We start from the raw sequence: 13690 nt of genomic DNA, 5'->3' as shown, positions 1-13690 counted from the left end.
ATGCTCACAAAAAAAAAAAAAAGAAGAAACTCAAGTATTCTTGTATTTATGGTCTTCGGGATCCGTTGTCTGTGTTTTCTTATTTCCATGAATTATTTAGATGTACCCTTTTAAATTTGCAAATGAATATTTTAATTAAAAAATGTTTGTAGCTTAATTGGGTTATGGCTCAGGGAATGAGGGATGATCTAGAATCTTTGAATTTGTTGATAATTTATGTTTTATGTTTTTCCAAATATTTCATGCATGGTTGAAAATAATGTGTATGATTTCTGCAGTATTTACATCAAGCTTGTTGCATATTTTATTAAAATCTTTTTTGTTTTTAGTGATTTTGCTTGCTTGATCTAAATTGGTGCAAGATGTTAAAAATTCTCTGCTTTGATTGTGGATTTTTTTTTTTTTTGTAGAGACAGAGTCTCACTTTATGGCCCTCGGTTGAGTGCCGTGGCCTCACACAGCTCACAGCAACCTCCAACTTCTGGGCTTAAGCGATTCTCTTGCCTCAGCCTCCCGAGTAGCTGGGACTACAGGCGCCCGCCACAACGCCCGGCTATGTTTTGGTTGCAGTTTGGCCGGGCCGGGTTTGAACCCGCCACCCTCGGTATATGGGGCCGGCGCCTTACCGACTGAGCCCCAGGCGCTGCCCTTGATTGTGGATTTTAAAATTTCTCTCGGGCGGCGCTTGTGGCTCAGTGAGCAGGGCGCCGGCCCCATATGTCGAGGGTGGCGGGTTCAAACCCAGCCCTGGCCAAACTGCAACAAAAAAATAGCCGGGTGTTGTGGCGGGCGCCTGTAGTCCCAGCTACTCGGGAGGCTGAGGCAGGAGAATCGCCTAAGCCCAGGAGTTGGAGGTTGCTGTGAGCTGTGTGACGCCACGGCACTCTACCCAGGGCCATAAAGTGAAACTCTGTCTCTACAAAAAAAAAAAAAGTAAAATTTCTCTCTATGGAGGGCAGCGCCTGTGGCTCAACGGAGTAGGGCACCAGCCCCATATGCCGGAGGTAGTGGGTTCAAACCCAGCCCCGACCAAAAACTGCAAAAAAAAAAAAATTTCTCTCCGTGTATAGTTCTGCCAGGTTTTGAAGCTTTAGTTCTTAAATACATGTACCTTTAAAGTGAATCTTTTGTCATTATATGATTACCTTCTTTTTCTAGTAATGCTTTTTTTGCTTTGAAATCTATTTTGTTATATGTTAATGTATAGCTGTGTTTGCTTTGTTTTGGTTAGCATACCTAGTACAGTATATATCTTTTCATTCTTTTACTTTAAAATTTTCTGAATTCTTATGTTTTATTTATATCCCCCATAGACAGCAGAAGTTAGATTATTTTTAAAAAGTGTCTTTCCTTTGTCATGGAATAGTTTATTCTGTTTACTTTTTTTGTGAATACTGATATATTTGACTTTTTCCTTTTGTGTTTCTACTTTGTCCTTTATTTCCCCTTCTTTCTTGCCTTATTATAGATGAATTGAACTTTCTTCCTTCCATTCCACTCTTGTCCACTACATGGCTGTGACTTGTATGTATATTTTTTCTGTTCTTTTTATGGTTACCCTGGAAATGCTGGATTAAAAGGAAGTGTAAAGGTTATCAATATATATAACTTTGTTCAAATAATACAAGAATATTAGATGTTTTTAGAGTACCTTCTTTTGTGAAATATATGCTATTTTTAGTATTATCCTTTTTAATTCACAAATTAGGTTTTGTCAGTATTTTGTATAATCGGTTTTCATGTAACCCAATCCATTTAGTTATCACTTGCTTGCCTTTATTCTTTTCTGTTAAATCCAGATAAGTTTAAAGCTAAATCTAGGTGGAGCCAGGTCTAAGTTCCCACTCTGCCTGTCCTAGTTCATTCCCTGGGACGGTCTCATCCTTCAGTGGTCTCTGTGTTACTGGTACTTTCCTCTCTCGTGAGAGTTTTGTCTTCATTGCCCAGAGTTTTTATTCCTGCTGTCAAGAAAAAAAAAATAAGGAAATTGTTTATGTTACTTATTTGGACTAATAATCTTTTGAAAACAATTTTTTCTTATGACAGATGCCTGTAAAAGTTTTCAGGCAATTCAGAAATGTATTTCTATCTACTAGATGTGTAACCTCCTCCCCCTTTTTCTTCCTTCTCTCCTCTTCGTCCCTCTTCTCCCCATTTATATTGATTTTTAATGAAATACATCTACTTCCTCTGTCTCCGATTGATGTGCTAAGCATCTCTGCCACATCCTGTGGCTCCCTGGAACACAGAGTGGAATCTTGTGCCCCAAGGAGGCAAAAGCACAGATGTGTTGTACATAGGAAAAGGAGGTGGCTCTTCCACTATTTTTATCATCTTTTATATCAGCCTGTTTTTGCTGGTGTCCAAATTGTATCTAAAGGTTGTTTAGCCTTTTGACTTGGTATATTTTTGAGAGAAAGTGGATCAGAGTTTTTTGGTACAGGGAATGCAGAACTAGGTAATTTTCACTTATTTATTCTTTCACTCAGTAGGTATTTCAGGTGCTGCTTTTGTCCTAGTTATGCCTAGGCATGTGATATGGAACAACGACAACAACAAATGGTCTCTGCCTTTGTGGAACTTTGTTTCCTGGGAATGGAAACAAGGAATGATCGGGCAGTAGGAACTGTGACGGGGAAAGCACAGGGGTCCGCAGGGGTCTGGGAGAAGCAGTGTCCGGGCTGATTCAGCCTGATGACCTGGTGAAGGGAGCGCTTACAAGGGCCTGGAGATGAGTGGGCTTGGCATGTTTGTGTGATTATATGTAATCTAGACTGATTGGAGTTGGGTATGAGGGGAAATCTGAGCCAGACCTTTTTGTTGAGTGGAGAAGTCCTGTGTTTCTGAACCTCGCTTGATTATAAGACTCTGTTGAAACACATGTTAAAAATGGAGATTCCAGGCCGGATGCATTGGCTCATGCCTGTAATCCTATTCTAGTACTTGGGGAATCTGAGGCGGGAGAATCACTTGAGTTTAGGAGTTCAAGACCAGCCTGAGCAAGAGAGAGACCCTGTCTCTACTAAAAATAGAAAAGCTAGCTGGGTGTGGTGGTGGGTGTCTGTAGTCCTAGCTACTTGAGAGGCTGAGGTAGGATGATTGCTTGATGGTTGTGAGCTATGATGACACTGCTACATTATAGCCTGGGTAACAGAGCAAGACTTTGTCTCAAAAAAAAAAAATTCCAGGTTTCACTCTGAAGATTTTGATTTAATAAGTAGATCTGGAGTGGGGCCTGAATTTCTATGCATTTAATATAGTGCCCAGGCAGTATTCACGATGAGGTGATATTAATCAACATCATCATTTTCCACTGTGATTGCACTTTGCTAATTTAGCTTCCTGTCCTTCTGCCTTCTCCTGCTGCCGCACGCGCAAACACACACGCCATGCTGGTGGTTGCTTTTATTTATTATTTATATCTCCTTATGTATAAGAAGACTTTGAAGCTGATCTGGCTTCCACATTTGTTACTTGCTTAAAACAAACTATTCCTCTGTCCTGAAATCAAAGGAGTTGTTTGCAGGGCACTGAAATCTCATCTGAGATTACATTTTTCTTCAACATTTTAACAAAACAGAACTGCATCCTCCTTAGTGGAAGGAGAGTTACATAGACTATTGGAGGCCGTCAGTGGGAATCAGCTTCAGGGTGATACCCTGTTTCCCCAAAAATAAGACAGTGTCTTATTTTAAGGTGCGCTCCCAAAGATGCGCTAGGTCTTCTTTTCAGGGGACGTCTTATCTTTCCTGTAAGTAGGTCTTATTTTCGGAGGATGTCTTATTTTCGGGGAAATAGGGTATCTCAAATGTTTTAGTAGTTGTAGAGTTTTATGAGGAGTGGCTTTTAACAAGTAGCTCGGTGCTGTTCTCAAGATTTTCCTTGGTTGCAAAAGTGGCCTTTCTTATAAAATTTTAAGCTTCTGATATGAGCAGGTACAATAAAATCCTTCCATTTGTCTCTTTGCTTTCCTTGGAATTTGATTATACTATATAACGTTCACATCCCATTCTCATAAATGAAGAGATGTAATGTGGACAGAAGGGTTAATACCTTCTTATCCTTTTCCCAGATTTCTCCTATACTTCTTGGGTGTCCAGAGTTCTCGTGTTACCCTCACCTGCTCAGGACCTTCCCTGGCCGCTCTACCAGAGGATGGAGTTCTGCCTGTGTAGTTAGTGCTCTTTGTGCCCTTTCTTGAAAAGCTTGGAACATACTATCATTAGTATTAAAATGACATCTTACTGTATTTCTAATAAAGAAGCCCAAAGAGCTAACATAATCATTTTCTGTTTTTTTTTTTTTTTTTTTTTTTTAACTGAAGGCTTTCTGTTTTATTTTGTATGTATCAGACTATGATATTTTTTGATTGTGGAATCAATCTGAACCTTCTATAGGGAAAAGTATTTAAAAAGTGCTTAGAGGCAGGGGATGAGGACTGTCCTTAGAGGAATCAGGGAAGATGACTGCCCCAGAAGAAGGTAGACGTATGGGAAGTTTTAGAACCTCATTAGTAGAATGTTGGCTCAGTGAGATTTTAATAAGGTGCTAAAATCTTATTGATTATTGATTATATCTTAACTTTTAGAAGTTATGTTGGAATGTGGATTGCTATGAGATTTTTGAAAAATGATACTATGGCCATGGTTTCCTAGAATTTCGGGATCCTGAGCCATCCCACTGATATCTGTACCTTTCCCCACTGGGTTTTAGAGTGATATATTTTCACAAGGAACAATGGCAAAAACAAAGAAAAAAGAGTGACAAAGTGGAACTTCAGTGTAGAGATCTCTGGCAGTCTGGGCTGGCAATTTTTGGGAATCTGAGGCGGAAGTTTCTTGTTTTCCTAAAGTAGTCATGTTTGAACTTGTGTGATATTTGCTCCATTTCATCTTTTGCAGTACCCAAATCTGACTCTTAACTGCACTGGAGAAAGAGTCTGAAGAAAGTGAGTAGTTATAGGAAAAAGTCAGTGCACTACATTGGCAAACATGGCCTAGTAAATGACCTGCACCTTGTAACAGGTGCACGGACTTTTTCCTGTAATTACTTTTACCTTAGCAAACATGACCTGCACTGTGATCAATTAGATTAGTAACTTTTCCATTTGTCAGCTGGGGATGAAACTTTCCTTTCCTATATGTTCACATTAGTTTTCTTAGTATTTCTATGAAAATATTTCATAAAAATATATAGGCATTAAAATTCCCCCAGTGATTTAATGACAGGCTATTTGTTAAATGCCCTTGAACATTTGTCAGCTTTCTTTGTTTAAATTATTATTATTATTATTTTTTGTGATTTTTTTTTGGCCGTGGCTGGGTTTGAACCCGCCACCTCTGGCATATGGGACCGGCGCCCTACTCCTTGAGCCACAGGCGCCGCCCATTCTTTGTTTAAATTATTGATTAGGTTTTTGGCAAATTAATATTTAATTGTTCCAATTTAAAATATTTAGGTTGAGATAATGATATATTAAGAAGCTAAAGGAGTAAAAGTAAATAGAACTGAATAAATTTAATAAGAGAAGTATAAAATTTATACTAAAACTATAAAACATTGTTGAAAGAAATTAAGGAAGACTGAAATAAATGGAAAGACCTTCTATGTTAATGGATTGGAAAACTTAATATTGTTAAGTATTAGGTAAGAGTCAGTATTCTCTAAATTGACCTACAGATTCAATGTAGTCCTCATAAAAATGCTCATTGGCTTCTTTGCAGAAAGTCATGTGGTTCAATGCAATCCTCATAAAAATGCTAATTGGCTTCTTTGCAGAAATTCATGTGGAAGTTCAAGGGACCTAGAATAGCCAAACAATCTTAAAAATGAAGAACAAATTTGGAGGACTCACATTTTCTGCTTTCAGAACTTACTACAAAAGAGTAATAATCCAGCTTTTGTGCTACTGGCATGGGGGTAGACATACAGTGAGGTAGAATTGGAAGTCTGGAATTAAACTCACATGTCTATGTTCAGTTGATTTTTGACAGGGTGCCAAAACTATTCAGTAAGGAAAGAATGGTTGTTTGAATAAATGATGTTGGGACAGCTGGATAGCCACATGCAAGAGAATGCATTGGACCCCTGCCCCACACCATATAATAAATTAACTCAAAATGGATTATATACCTAAATGTAAGAGCTAAAACTGTAAAATGCTTAGAAGAAAGCATAGGTGTAAATATTCTTGATCTGGAATTAGGCAGAGCCATCTGTGTCTGACATCAAAAGCACAAGTGACAAACGAGCAAATAGATAAATGGGACTTTATCAAAATGGTAAACTTTTGTGCTTCAGTGGACACCACCAAGAAAGTGAAATGACTGTCCACAGAATGGAAGAAAATGTTTGCTAAACATATCTTGTAAGTGACTAATTTTTAGACTATACATTCATAAAGAACTTTTATAACTCTGTAATAGAAAGTCAACCCAATTAAACAGTGGGCAGAGGGACTGCTAAGGGGAAGAGGGTTCTTTTTGGGATGATGAAATGTGTGTGGCAAATTGATTGTGGTGTTGGTTGCACAACTCCGTGTATATAGTAAGTAGCACTGAATTATATACTTTAAATGCATAAATTGTATATGAATTATGTTTTAACAGAGCTTTTATATTTTAAAAAAAGAAAGTAGGACTACATATCTATAGAAGGATAGAAATTATGTGGGAACGATGTGACAGAGGAAATAATTTTATTCCACAGATTAAGGTGAAGGTTGATGGAAGTGAACTTAAGAGAAACCTTTACCTTGTGGTCAATAAATATTACTTACATCAAAAACCTGGAACCCCCCCACCCCCCCATACGATGAAACGAACACAAATGAGAGATGCCTATAGATGCTGGTAGAAGATAATTTGTGCCAGTTCACTTTCCCCTGAGTTAAAAAGTTGCTATCAGATCTTATAAAGGCAGGACAGATCTATCTAAAGTGACCTTAAAATTTAAGAAGACTTCAATTGCAGCAAATTCTGAAATGAGAACAAAGTATGGTTTGTAGATTCATGTAATTTTAGGCTTTGTTCTAGTCACTATGGCTGTGTATAATTTGCCCTTACATAATCGTTTATTTTGTTTATGCATTTTGTGGGTCTGGTCTGCTGTCTTCCTCTGCTCGTGATATCTGAGGTCTTAGCAGATTCAGAGGCTTGAGGCTTGGGTCAGAACCATTTGAAGGCACGCTCATGCCCGTGTTTGGCAACGGCTGCTGTCTTTTGGTTGGTGGACTCTCTCTGTGGCTTCTGCACATCGGCTGGTTTGGCTTTTTCATGTGGCATCTGGGTTCCGGGGTAAGAGCGAGAGCAGCGCAAGCCATTCCATCTTTTATCATCTGTCTTTAGAAGTTGCACACTGTCCCTTCTGCTGCATTCTATCCATTGGGGTTGTCACAGTGTCTGGGTCAGACTCAAGTGGAGGAAAATAATCTCTAGTTCTTGATAGAGAGGAGCAACATACTAGAAGCACATACCATACCCTGTGGAAATGTCACTCTGGCTGCCCCAGACCTGGAATGGGACCTTGGAGGTAGCTGGTTGGTTCTGTCATTGTGTAGACAGGAGACTGAGGCTGTGCAGAGCTGGCAGCATGGCTGTAGTTGCAGTCTGTGGTTGGTATCCAGGCTGGGACCAGAACGTAGCTCTTCTGACTCTGACTCGATGGCAGGGTCTTTCCCATGAGACCACCCAGTCCTCTTTCCTAATCAGGTAGTTCTTTCACTCATGCCGTGGGTGTTCCTCAGGTTTCCTCAGATTAGCCGACAGGATAGCATGGGCAAAACTGATAGCAGAGTGCTGGCGTGAGCGGGCAAGCAGGAGTTTCCTAAACCTTCTCTCCATTAAAAAGGATTTTTAAAATTGACTTTCTGTTTTTGTTTTATCAGTGGAAGGCATAGTTCACATGTTACATGTTGTGGCAACACAGTGGAACAGAGTCACTTCCTAGTATTTAGAAAGTAAATGGTAAATCTAGTTGAGCATTTTTATTTGTGCTTCTTTCAGGTGCTCAGAATTTTGATGTCATACGACTATCAACATACAGAACAGCTTGCAAATTACGATTTGTACAAAAACGATGCAACCGTAAGTGATATTTACTCATTTCTGTGATAGCTGGATCAAGTTCTCAGTATTGTAAAATGAAAGATTTTAGTACCTTTTAGTCATATTATAATGTTAATTGAATTATTTTTGTCTCGAGTATTTATCAGAACATAAGACTCCCAAGGGAAAGAACTTGTCAGTTTACTTCTTTGTCTCTCAGAATGTTTAACAAACTCAATGATGTATCTAGTCTTAAAGCTGGCATAGTATTAATATTCTTTAAATAGGAGAATTGATTTTTCCCTGCCACTTTTATTAAGGAAAAGTTTTCTTTTCTTTTCTTTTTAATTTCAGGTTAATGTGAGGGGACAAACAACTAAATTACGGTGTTTGCTTTTGTCAGGTAGAGTCCCTCTGGTTGTGTCCTGCACCCGAGAGGTGTGCCCTGCACCCTTACATTGCTCCTGTTAAGTGGAGCACACCGATCCCCTGCCCTCCTCCTCTCCCTCCCAAGGAAATGTTTTATACAAAAGTAATACAATTTACCAGCTTCTGAAGGGAAAGTGAAACGTTAATAATATAGGTAAGGATTTAATAAGAATTGTTTTTGATTAAGCTTAATATATAACATGAACTAGTCTTTTTTTTTTTTTTTGTAGAGACAGAGTCTCACTGTACTGCCCTCAGTAGAGTGCCGTGGCGTCACACGGCTCACAGCAACCTTTAACTCTTGGGCTTACGTAATTCTCTTGTCTCAGCCTCCCGAGTAGCTGGGACTACAGGCGCCCGCCACAACGCCCGGCTATTTTTTTGTTGCAGTTTGGCCAGGGCTGGGTTTGAACCCGCCACCCTCGGCATATGGGGCCGGCGCCCTACTCACTGAGCCACAGGCGCCGCCCGAACTAGTCTTTTTTAATAAATAATATAAATATGGTAGTAATTGCTACCACATGAATTATAAAATAAAGTGTGTGTATATTAATATATGTATATTTGTATATATGTAATTTTTCTTAATTTCCATGAAGATGAACTTATGGCAGAATTATTGTACTTTTCTTGTGTGTGTATTAATGAAAAGCTTTTATATATTGGAAAGAGCATTAACCTTAGAATTGAAAAACCTCAGTTTTAGACTTGGTTTTGCTATTTGTTATAGCAAGTCACTTTATGTCTGGTAATTTGTACGTTACTTTAAATCTTACAAATCCTGGTATAAAATTCTCTCCAGAGTATATTTTGCATATCTTCCATTGAGTTTGTTACTAGGTGTTTGGTAAGTTATGATACTATTTTAAATAGTATTTTAAAATTTCATTTTATACTGATATATAGAAATACAGCAGTTTTTATATCCTGGCCTCATTTCCAGCAATTATTTTAGGCTCTTATATTAATTATAGTAATTTATCTGTAGAATCTTTATGATTTATTATATACATAGTTTTAATCATTTCTGAGTGATGACCTTTATATTTCCTCATTTCAAATATGTGTATTTGTATTGATTATTTTATACTGCATATTTGTATTGGTCTGGCCTCAGGTACAATAGAAATGATAGTAGCAGGCATTCCTTATCTCATTTCCATTATCAGAGAAGGCTTTCAGCATTTTACTGTTAAGTAATATGTTCACTGTGTTTTCTTTATAGATGGCTTTTATCTTAGACCGTTTTCTTTTGTTCATAACAGAATACCTGAAACTAGGTAACTTATAAAGAAAAAGAATTTGTTTCCTATACTTATGGAGGCTGAGAAGTTCAAGAGGAAGGGGCTCCATTTGGTGAGGACTCTCCAGAGCTGGAGGTTGTAGAGAGTGTCACATGGTGAGGGGCTGACTGTACTAGCTCAGGCCTCTCTTCCTCTTCTGACAGAGCCACCAGTCCCACTTCTATGATGACCCAATTAATTCATTCATCCACGAATGACCCAGTCATCTCTTAAAGGCCCCATCTTTCAATACTGCCACATCGGATATTAAATTTCAACATGAGTTTTGGAAGGGAGAGATAGTCAAACCATCATAGCCTTAATCAGATTAAGAAAGTTCCCTAGTAGTGTGTTTCATTATTTCTAAAGATACAGTTTTTCTTTAAGATATTTTTGGGGGATAATTTCTGACTAAATTTCATTTTGATCAGGAAGCATGCTTTTAATTCTTTGAAATGTGTTGCATTTTGCTGTATGGCCCAGGGTATGCTTGTTTCTAGGCTGCACTCCACTCTGGGCTCCGCACTCATCCTGGCTTCTTTGTTAGTTGTGAAGTTTCATTTCTATATCCATACTTGATTTTTGTGTATGTTTGCACTGTCACTAAGAGAGGTATATTAGTATCTTTCACTAAGCTTGTGAATATGTTTGTCTCTTTGAGGTTCTGTTTATTTTATATGCATTGAGGCTATTCTGTTAGACGTAAGTAAATGTAAAGTGTTTAAATCTTTCTTTTGAGTTAAAACTTGTATGATTATGCTGTGATTCTTTTTATATTTAGCAATATGTTTTGTCCCAACATTTTAAAAATAGAGATGTAGATAGTATATATAATTCATATACTATAAAATCTACCTTTTTTTTTTTTTGGACAGAGTCTCACTTTGTCACCCATGGTAGAGTGCCGTGGTGTCATAGCTCATAGGAACCTCCAACTCTTGGGCTCAAGCAACTCTTGCCTCAGCCTCCCAAGTAGGTGGGACTGTAGGCGCCTGCCACAACACCTGGCTAGTTTTAGAGATAGGATGTCACACTTGCTCAGGCTGGTCTTGAACTGTTGGGCTCAGGCAGTCCACCCGCCTCGGCCTGCCAGCGTGCTGGGATTACAGGTGCGAGCCACTGTGCCCAGACCCTAAAATCCACCTTTTTAAAATGTACAATTCAGTACTCTGTAGTATGTTTACAGAGTTGTACAACCATCATGACTAATTGTAGAACAGTTTCATCACCCATGAGGATATGGTTTGTATATGGTATATATACCAGATAGATACCAGATAGAACCCATATACCTATACCAATATATACCAGATAGAACCCATATACCTATACCAATAGATACCAGATAGAACCCATATACCTATACCAATAGATACCAGATAGAACCCCTATACTATACCAATATATACCAGATAGAACCCATATACCTATACCAATAGATACCAGATAGAACCCATATACCTATTAGCAGTTCTTCACCATTTCCCTCATTCCTCAGCTCCTCACAACTGTTAATTTGCTTTTTAAATGGATTTGCCTATTATGAACATTCCATGTAGATGAAATCATATATTATGTAGTCTCTACTGTCTGGTGTCTTTTAGAATAAAGTTTTCAAGGTTTATCTACATTGTGGAACGTATCAGCACTTCATTCCTTTTTATGGGTGAATAATATTCCATTGTTTATCCGTTCATCAGTTGATGGACATTTGGATTGTTTCCACTTTTGCCTATTCTGAATAATGCAGCTTATGAACATTTGTGTGCAAGCTTTTGTATCAACATATGGTTTCAATTCTTTGAGAATAGAGAACTCAGTTTTGGGCCCTCACTGACACTTGTTATTTTCCATTTAAAAAAATGGTAGTCATTCAGATGGTGTGAAGTCTCACTGTAGTTTCTGTTTGCATTTCCCTCATGGCTAATGATGTTGATTGAGCATCTTTTCATGGGCTTGTTGGCCATTTGTATATGTTCTTTGGATAAATGTCTATTTAAGTTATTCATCTTTTAATTGGGTTGTCATTTTGTTTTTTGGTTGAATCATAAATGTTTTTATATAGTCCAGATTCTAGACCCTTAATAGATAATGTGGTTTGCATGTTTTTCCATTCTTTGGGTTATCTTTTCACTTTCTTGCTAGTATTCTTTGAAGCAAAGAGGTTTTTAATTCAAATAAAATGCAGCGTTGCTTCTTTCGTTGCTTATATTTTAGGTGTCTTGTTCCTGATCTTGAGGTGAGAGCTTTCAGCAGTTCCCCATTAAGTGCAGTGTTAGCTGCAGGATTTTTTGGTAGATGCCCGGTATCACATTCAGGAAGTTTCCTTATAGGCTTAGTTTGTTGTATTTTTGTTATGAAAGGATGTTAGATTTTGTCAAGTGCTATTTCTGTGTCTATTGAGATGATCATATGCTTTTCTAAGCTCAGTTTGTATGTGTGTGTGTGTGTGTTATAAAGTTACATCAGCTTTCTTTTGGTTAGAAGTTGTCATCCTCTTACTTTAAAACTATTTTTGTATCCTTATGTTTTAGACATATCTCTTCTCATTAGCATATAGTTGAATTTTTTTTTTTTTTTAAATGTGAATTTGTCAGTTTTGGGCCCTTAAGTAATTATTGATTGATTGAGTGAATGATTGAGACAGGGCCTTGCTGTGTCACCCAGGCTGGAGTGCAGTGGCCCTATCATAGCTCACTGCAACCTTGAATTCCTGGGCCCGAAGGATCCTCCTGCCTCAGCCTTCCAAGTAGCTGGGACTAAAGGTACATGTCAGTACCTCCAGCTCTTTTTTTTTTTACTTTCTGTAGCGATGAGGTCTCACTATGTTTCCCAGGCTGTTCTCAATCTCTTGGCTTCATGCAATTATACAATGTCGGCCTCCCAAAGTGCTGGTACTTACAGGCATTAGCCATAATGCATGGCCCAGTTTCATGTCTTTAAAGTGGTATATTAGGCTGGGCGCTGTGGCTCACACCCGTAATCCTAGCATTCTGGGAGGCTGAGGAGGGTGAACTGCTTGAGCTCAGGAGTTGGAGACCAGCCTGAGCAAGAGTAAGACCCCGTCTCTAAAAATAGCCAGGCGTTGTGGCAGGTGCCTCTAGTCCCAGCTACGTGGGAGGCTGAGGCAAGAGAATCACTTGAGCCCAAGAGTCTGAGGTTGCTGTGAGCTGTGACACCACTGCACTCTGCTGAGGGTGAAAAAGTGAGACTCTTTCTCAAAAACAAGTACATACAGTGGTATATTAGAGTACTTAAATATATTGCAATTACTGGTATATTTTGTGCTTTCTATTTGTGCTGTTTGTTCTGTTTCTCTGCCTTCTTTTGGATTGGTCAGTTGTATTTTCTTTTTTTTGTGTGTGTGTGTGGTTTTTGGCCGCGGCTGGGTTTGAACCCGCCATCTCCGGCATATGGGACCGGCGCCCTACTCCTTGAGCCACAGGCGCCGCCTGGTCAGTGGTATTTTCATTTCAATTCTTCCCTCCCAGTTCTTTAGGGTTGAACAGTATACTCTCAGATTTTATGAAAATGTCTTTATTGATCCTTTTTTCTTGTAAGGTTTTTCTGTTCAGTAGAGAATTTTCAGTTGGCCATAATTTCTTTTCAGCACTTTAAAATTGTTTTGCTGTCTTGTCCTTCCTTTGTTACTTGAAGTCCGAGGTCATGCTGTTTTTCTTTCAAGGAAATGTCTTTTTTTCTGTCTGGTTGAATATTGTTTTTTTTTCATGAGTCACCAGTTACATTCACTGAAAAAAGATGTTTTTATGTTTCATCCAGGAATTTTAGTTATTGTCAAGAGAAAGGTAGACCCTGGTACCTAGTCTACCTTATTATTGGAAAATAGTGATTTACTTAATATAGTTGTATCTTTCTCTGTTTAGGGCCACAGAGAGAAAAGTTTGAGTTGTTAAATGTTGCTTAAGTTGCTAG

At 38.4% G+C, this 13690-nt stretch overlaps 1 protein-coding gene across 16 annotated transcripts in view; it reads left to right on the top strand.

The window, feature by feature from the left end:
* The window catches only part of DTNB (dystrobrevin beta), a 278523-nt gene that overhangs the window by 29670 nt on the left and 235163 nt on the right, over positions 1 to 13690 (top strand). For all 16 annotated transcript variants that reach the window (XM_053587758.1, XM_053587753.1, XM_053587759.1 and 13 more), the window contains one exon: positions 8004 to 8084. In XM_053587758.1, the coding sequence (XP_053443733.1) occupies positions 8004 to 8084 (81 nt within the window). The remainder of the gene's footprint in view (positions 1 to 8003; positions 8085 to 13690) is intronic.

This window comes from Nycticebus coucang, chromosome 4, assembly GCF_027406575.1.
Source record: "Nycticebus coucang isolate mNycCou1 chromosome 4, mNycCou1.pri, whole genome shotgun sequence".
Lineage (NCBI taxonomy): Eukaryota > Metazoa > Chordata > Mammalia > Primates > Lorisidae > Nycticebus > Nycticebus coucang.
This window is presented reverse-complemented; position numbering and strand designations above follow the sequence as displayed.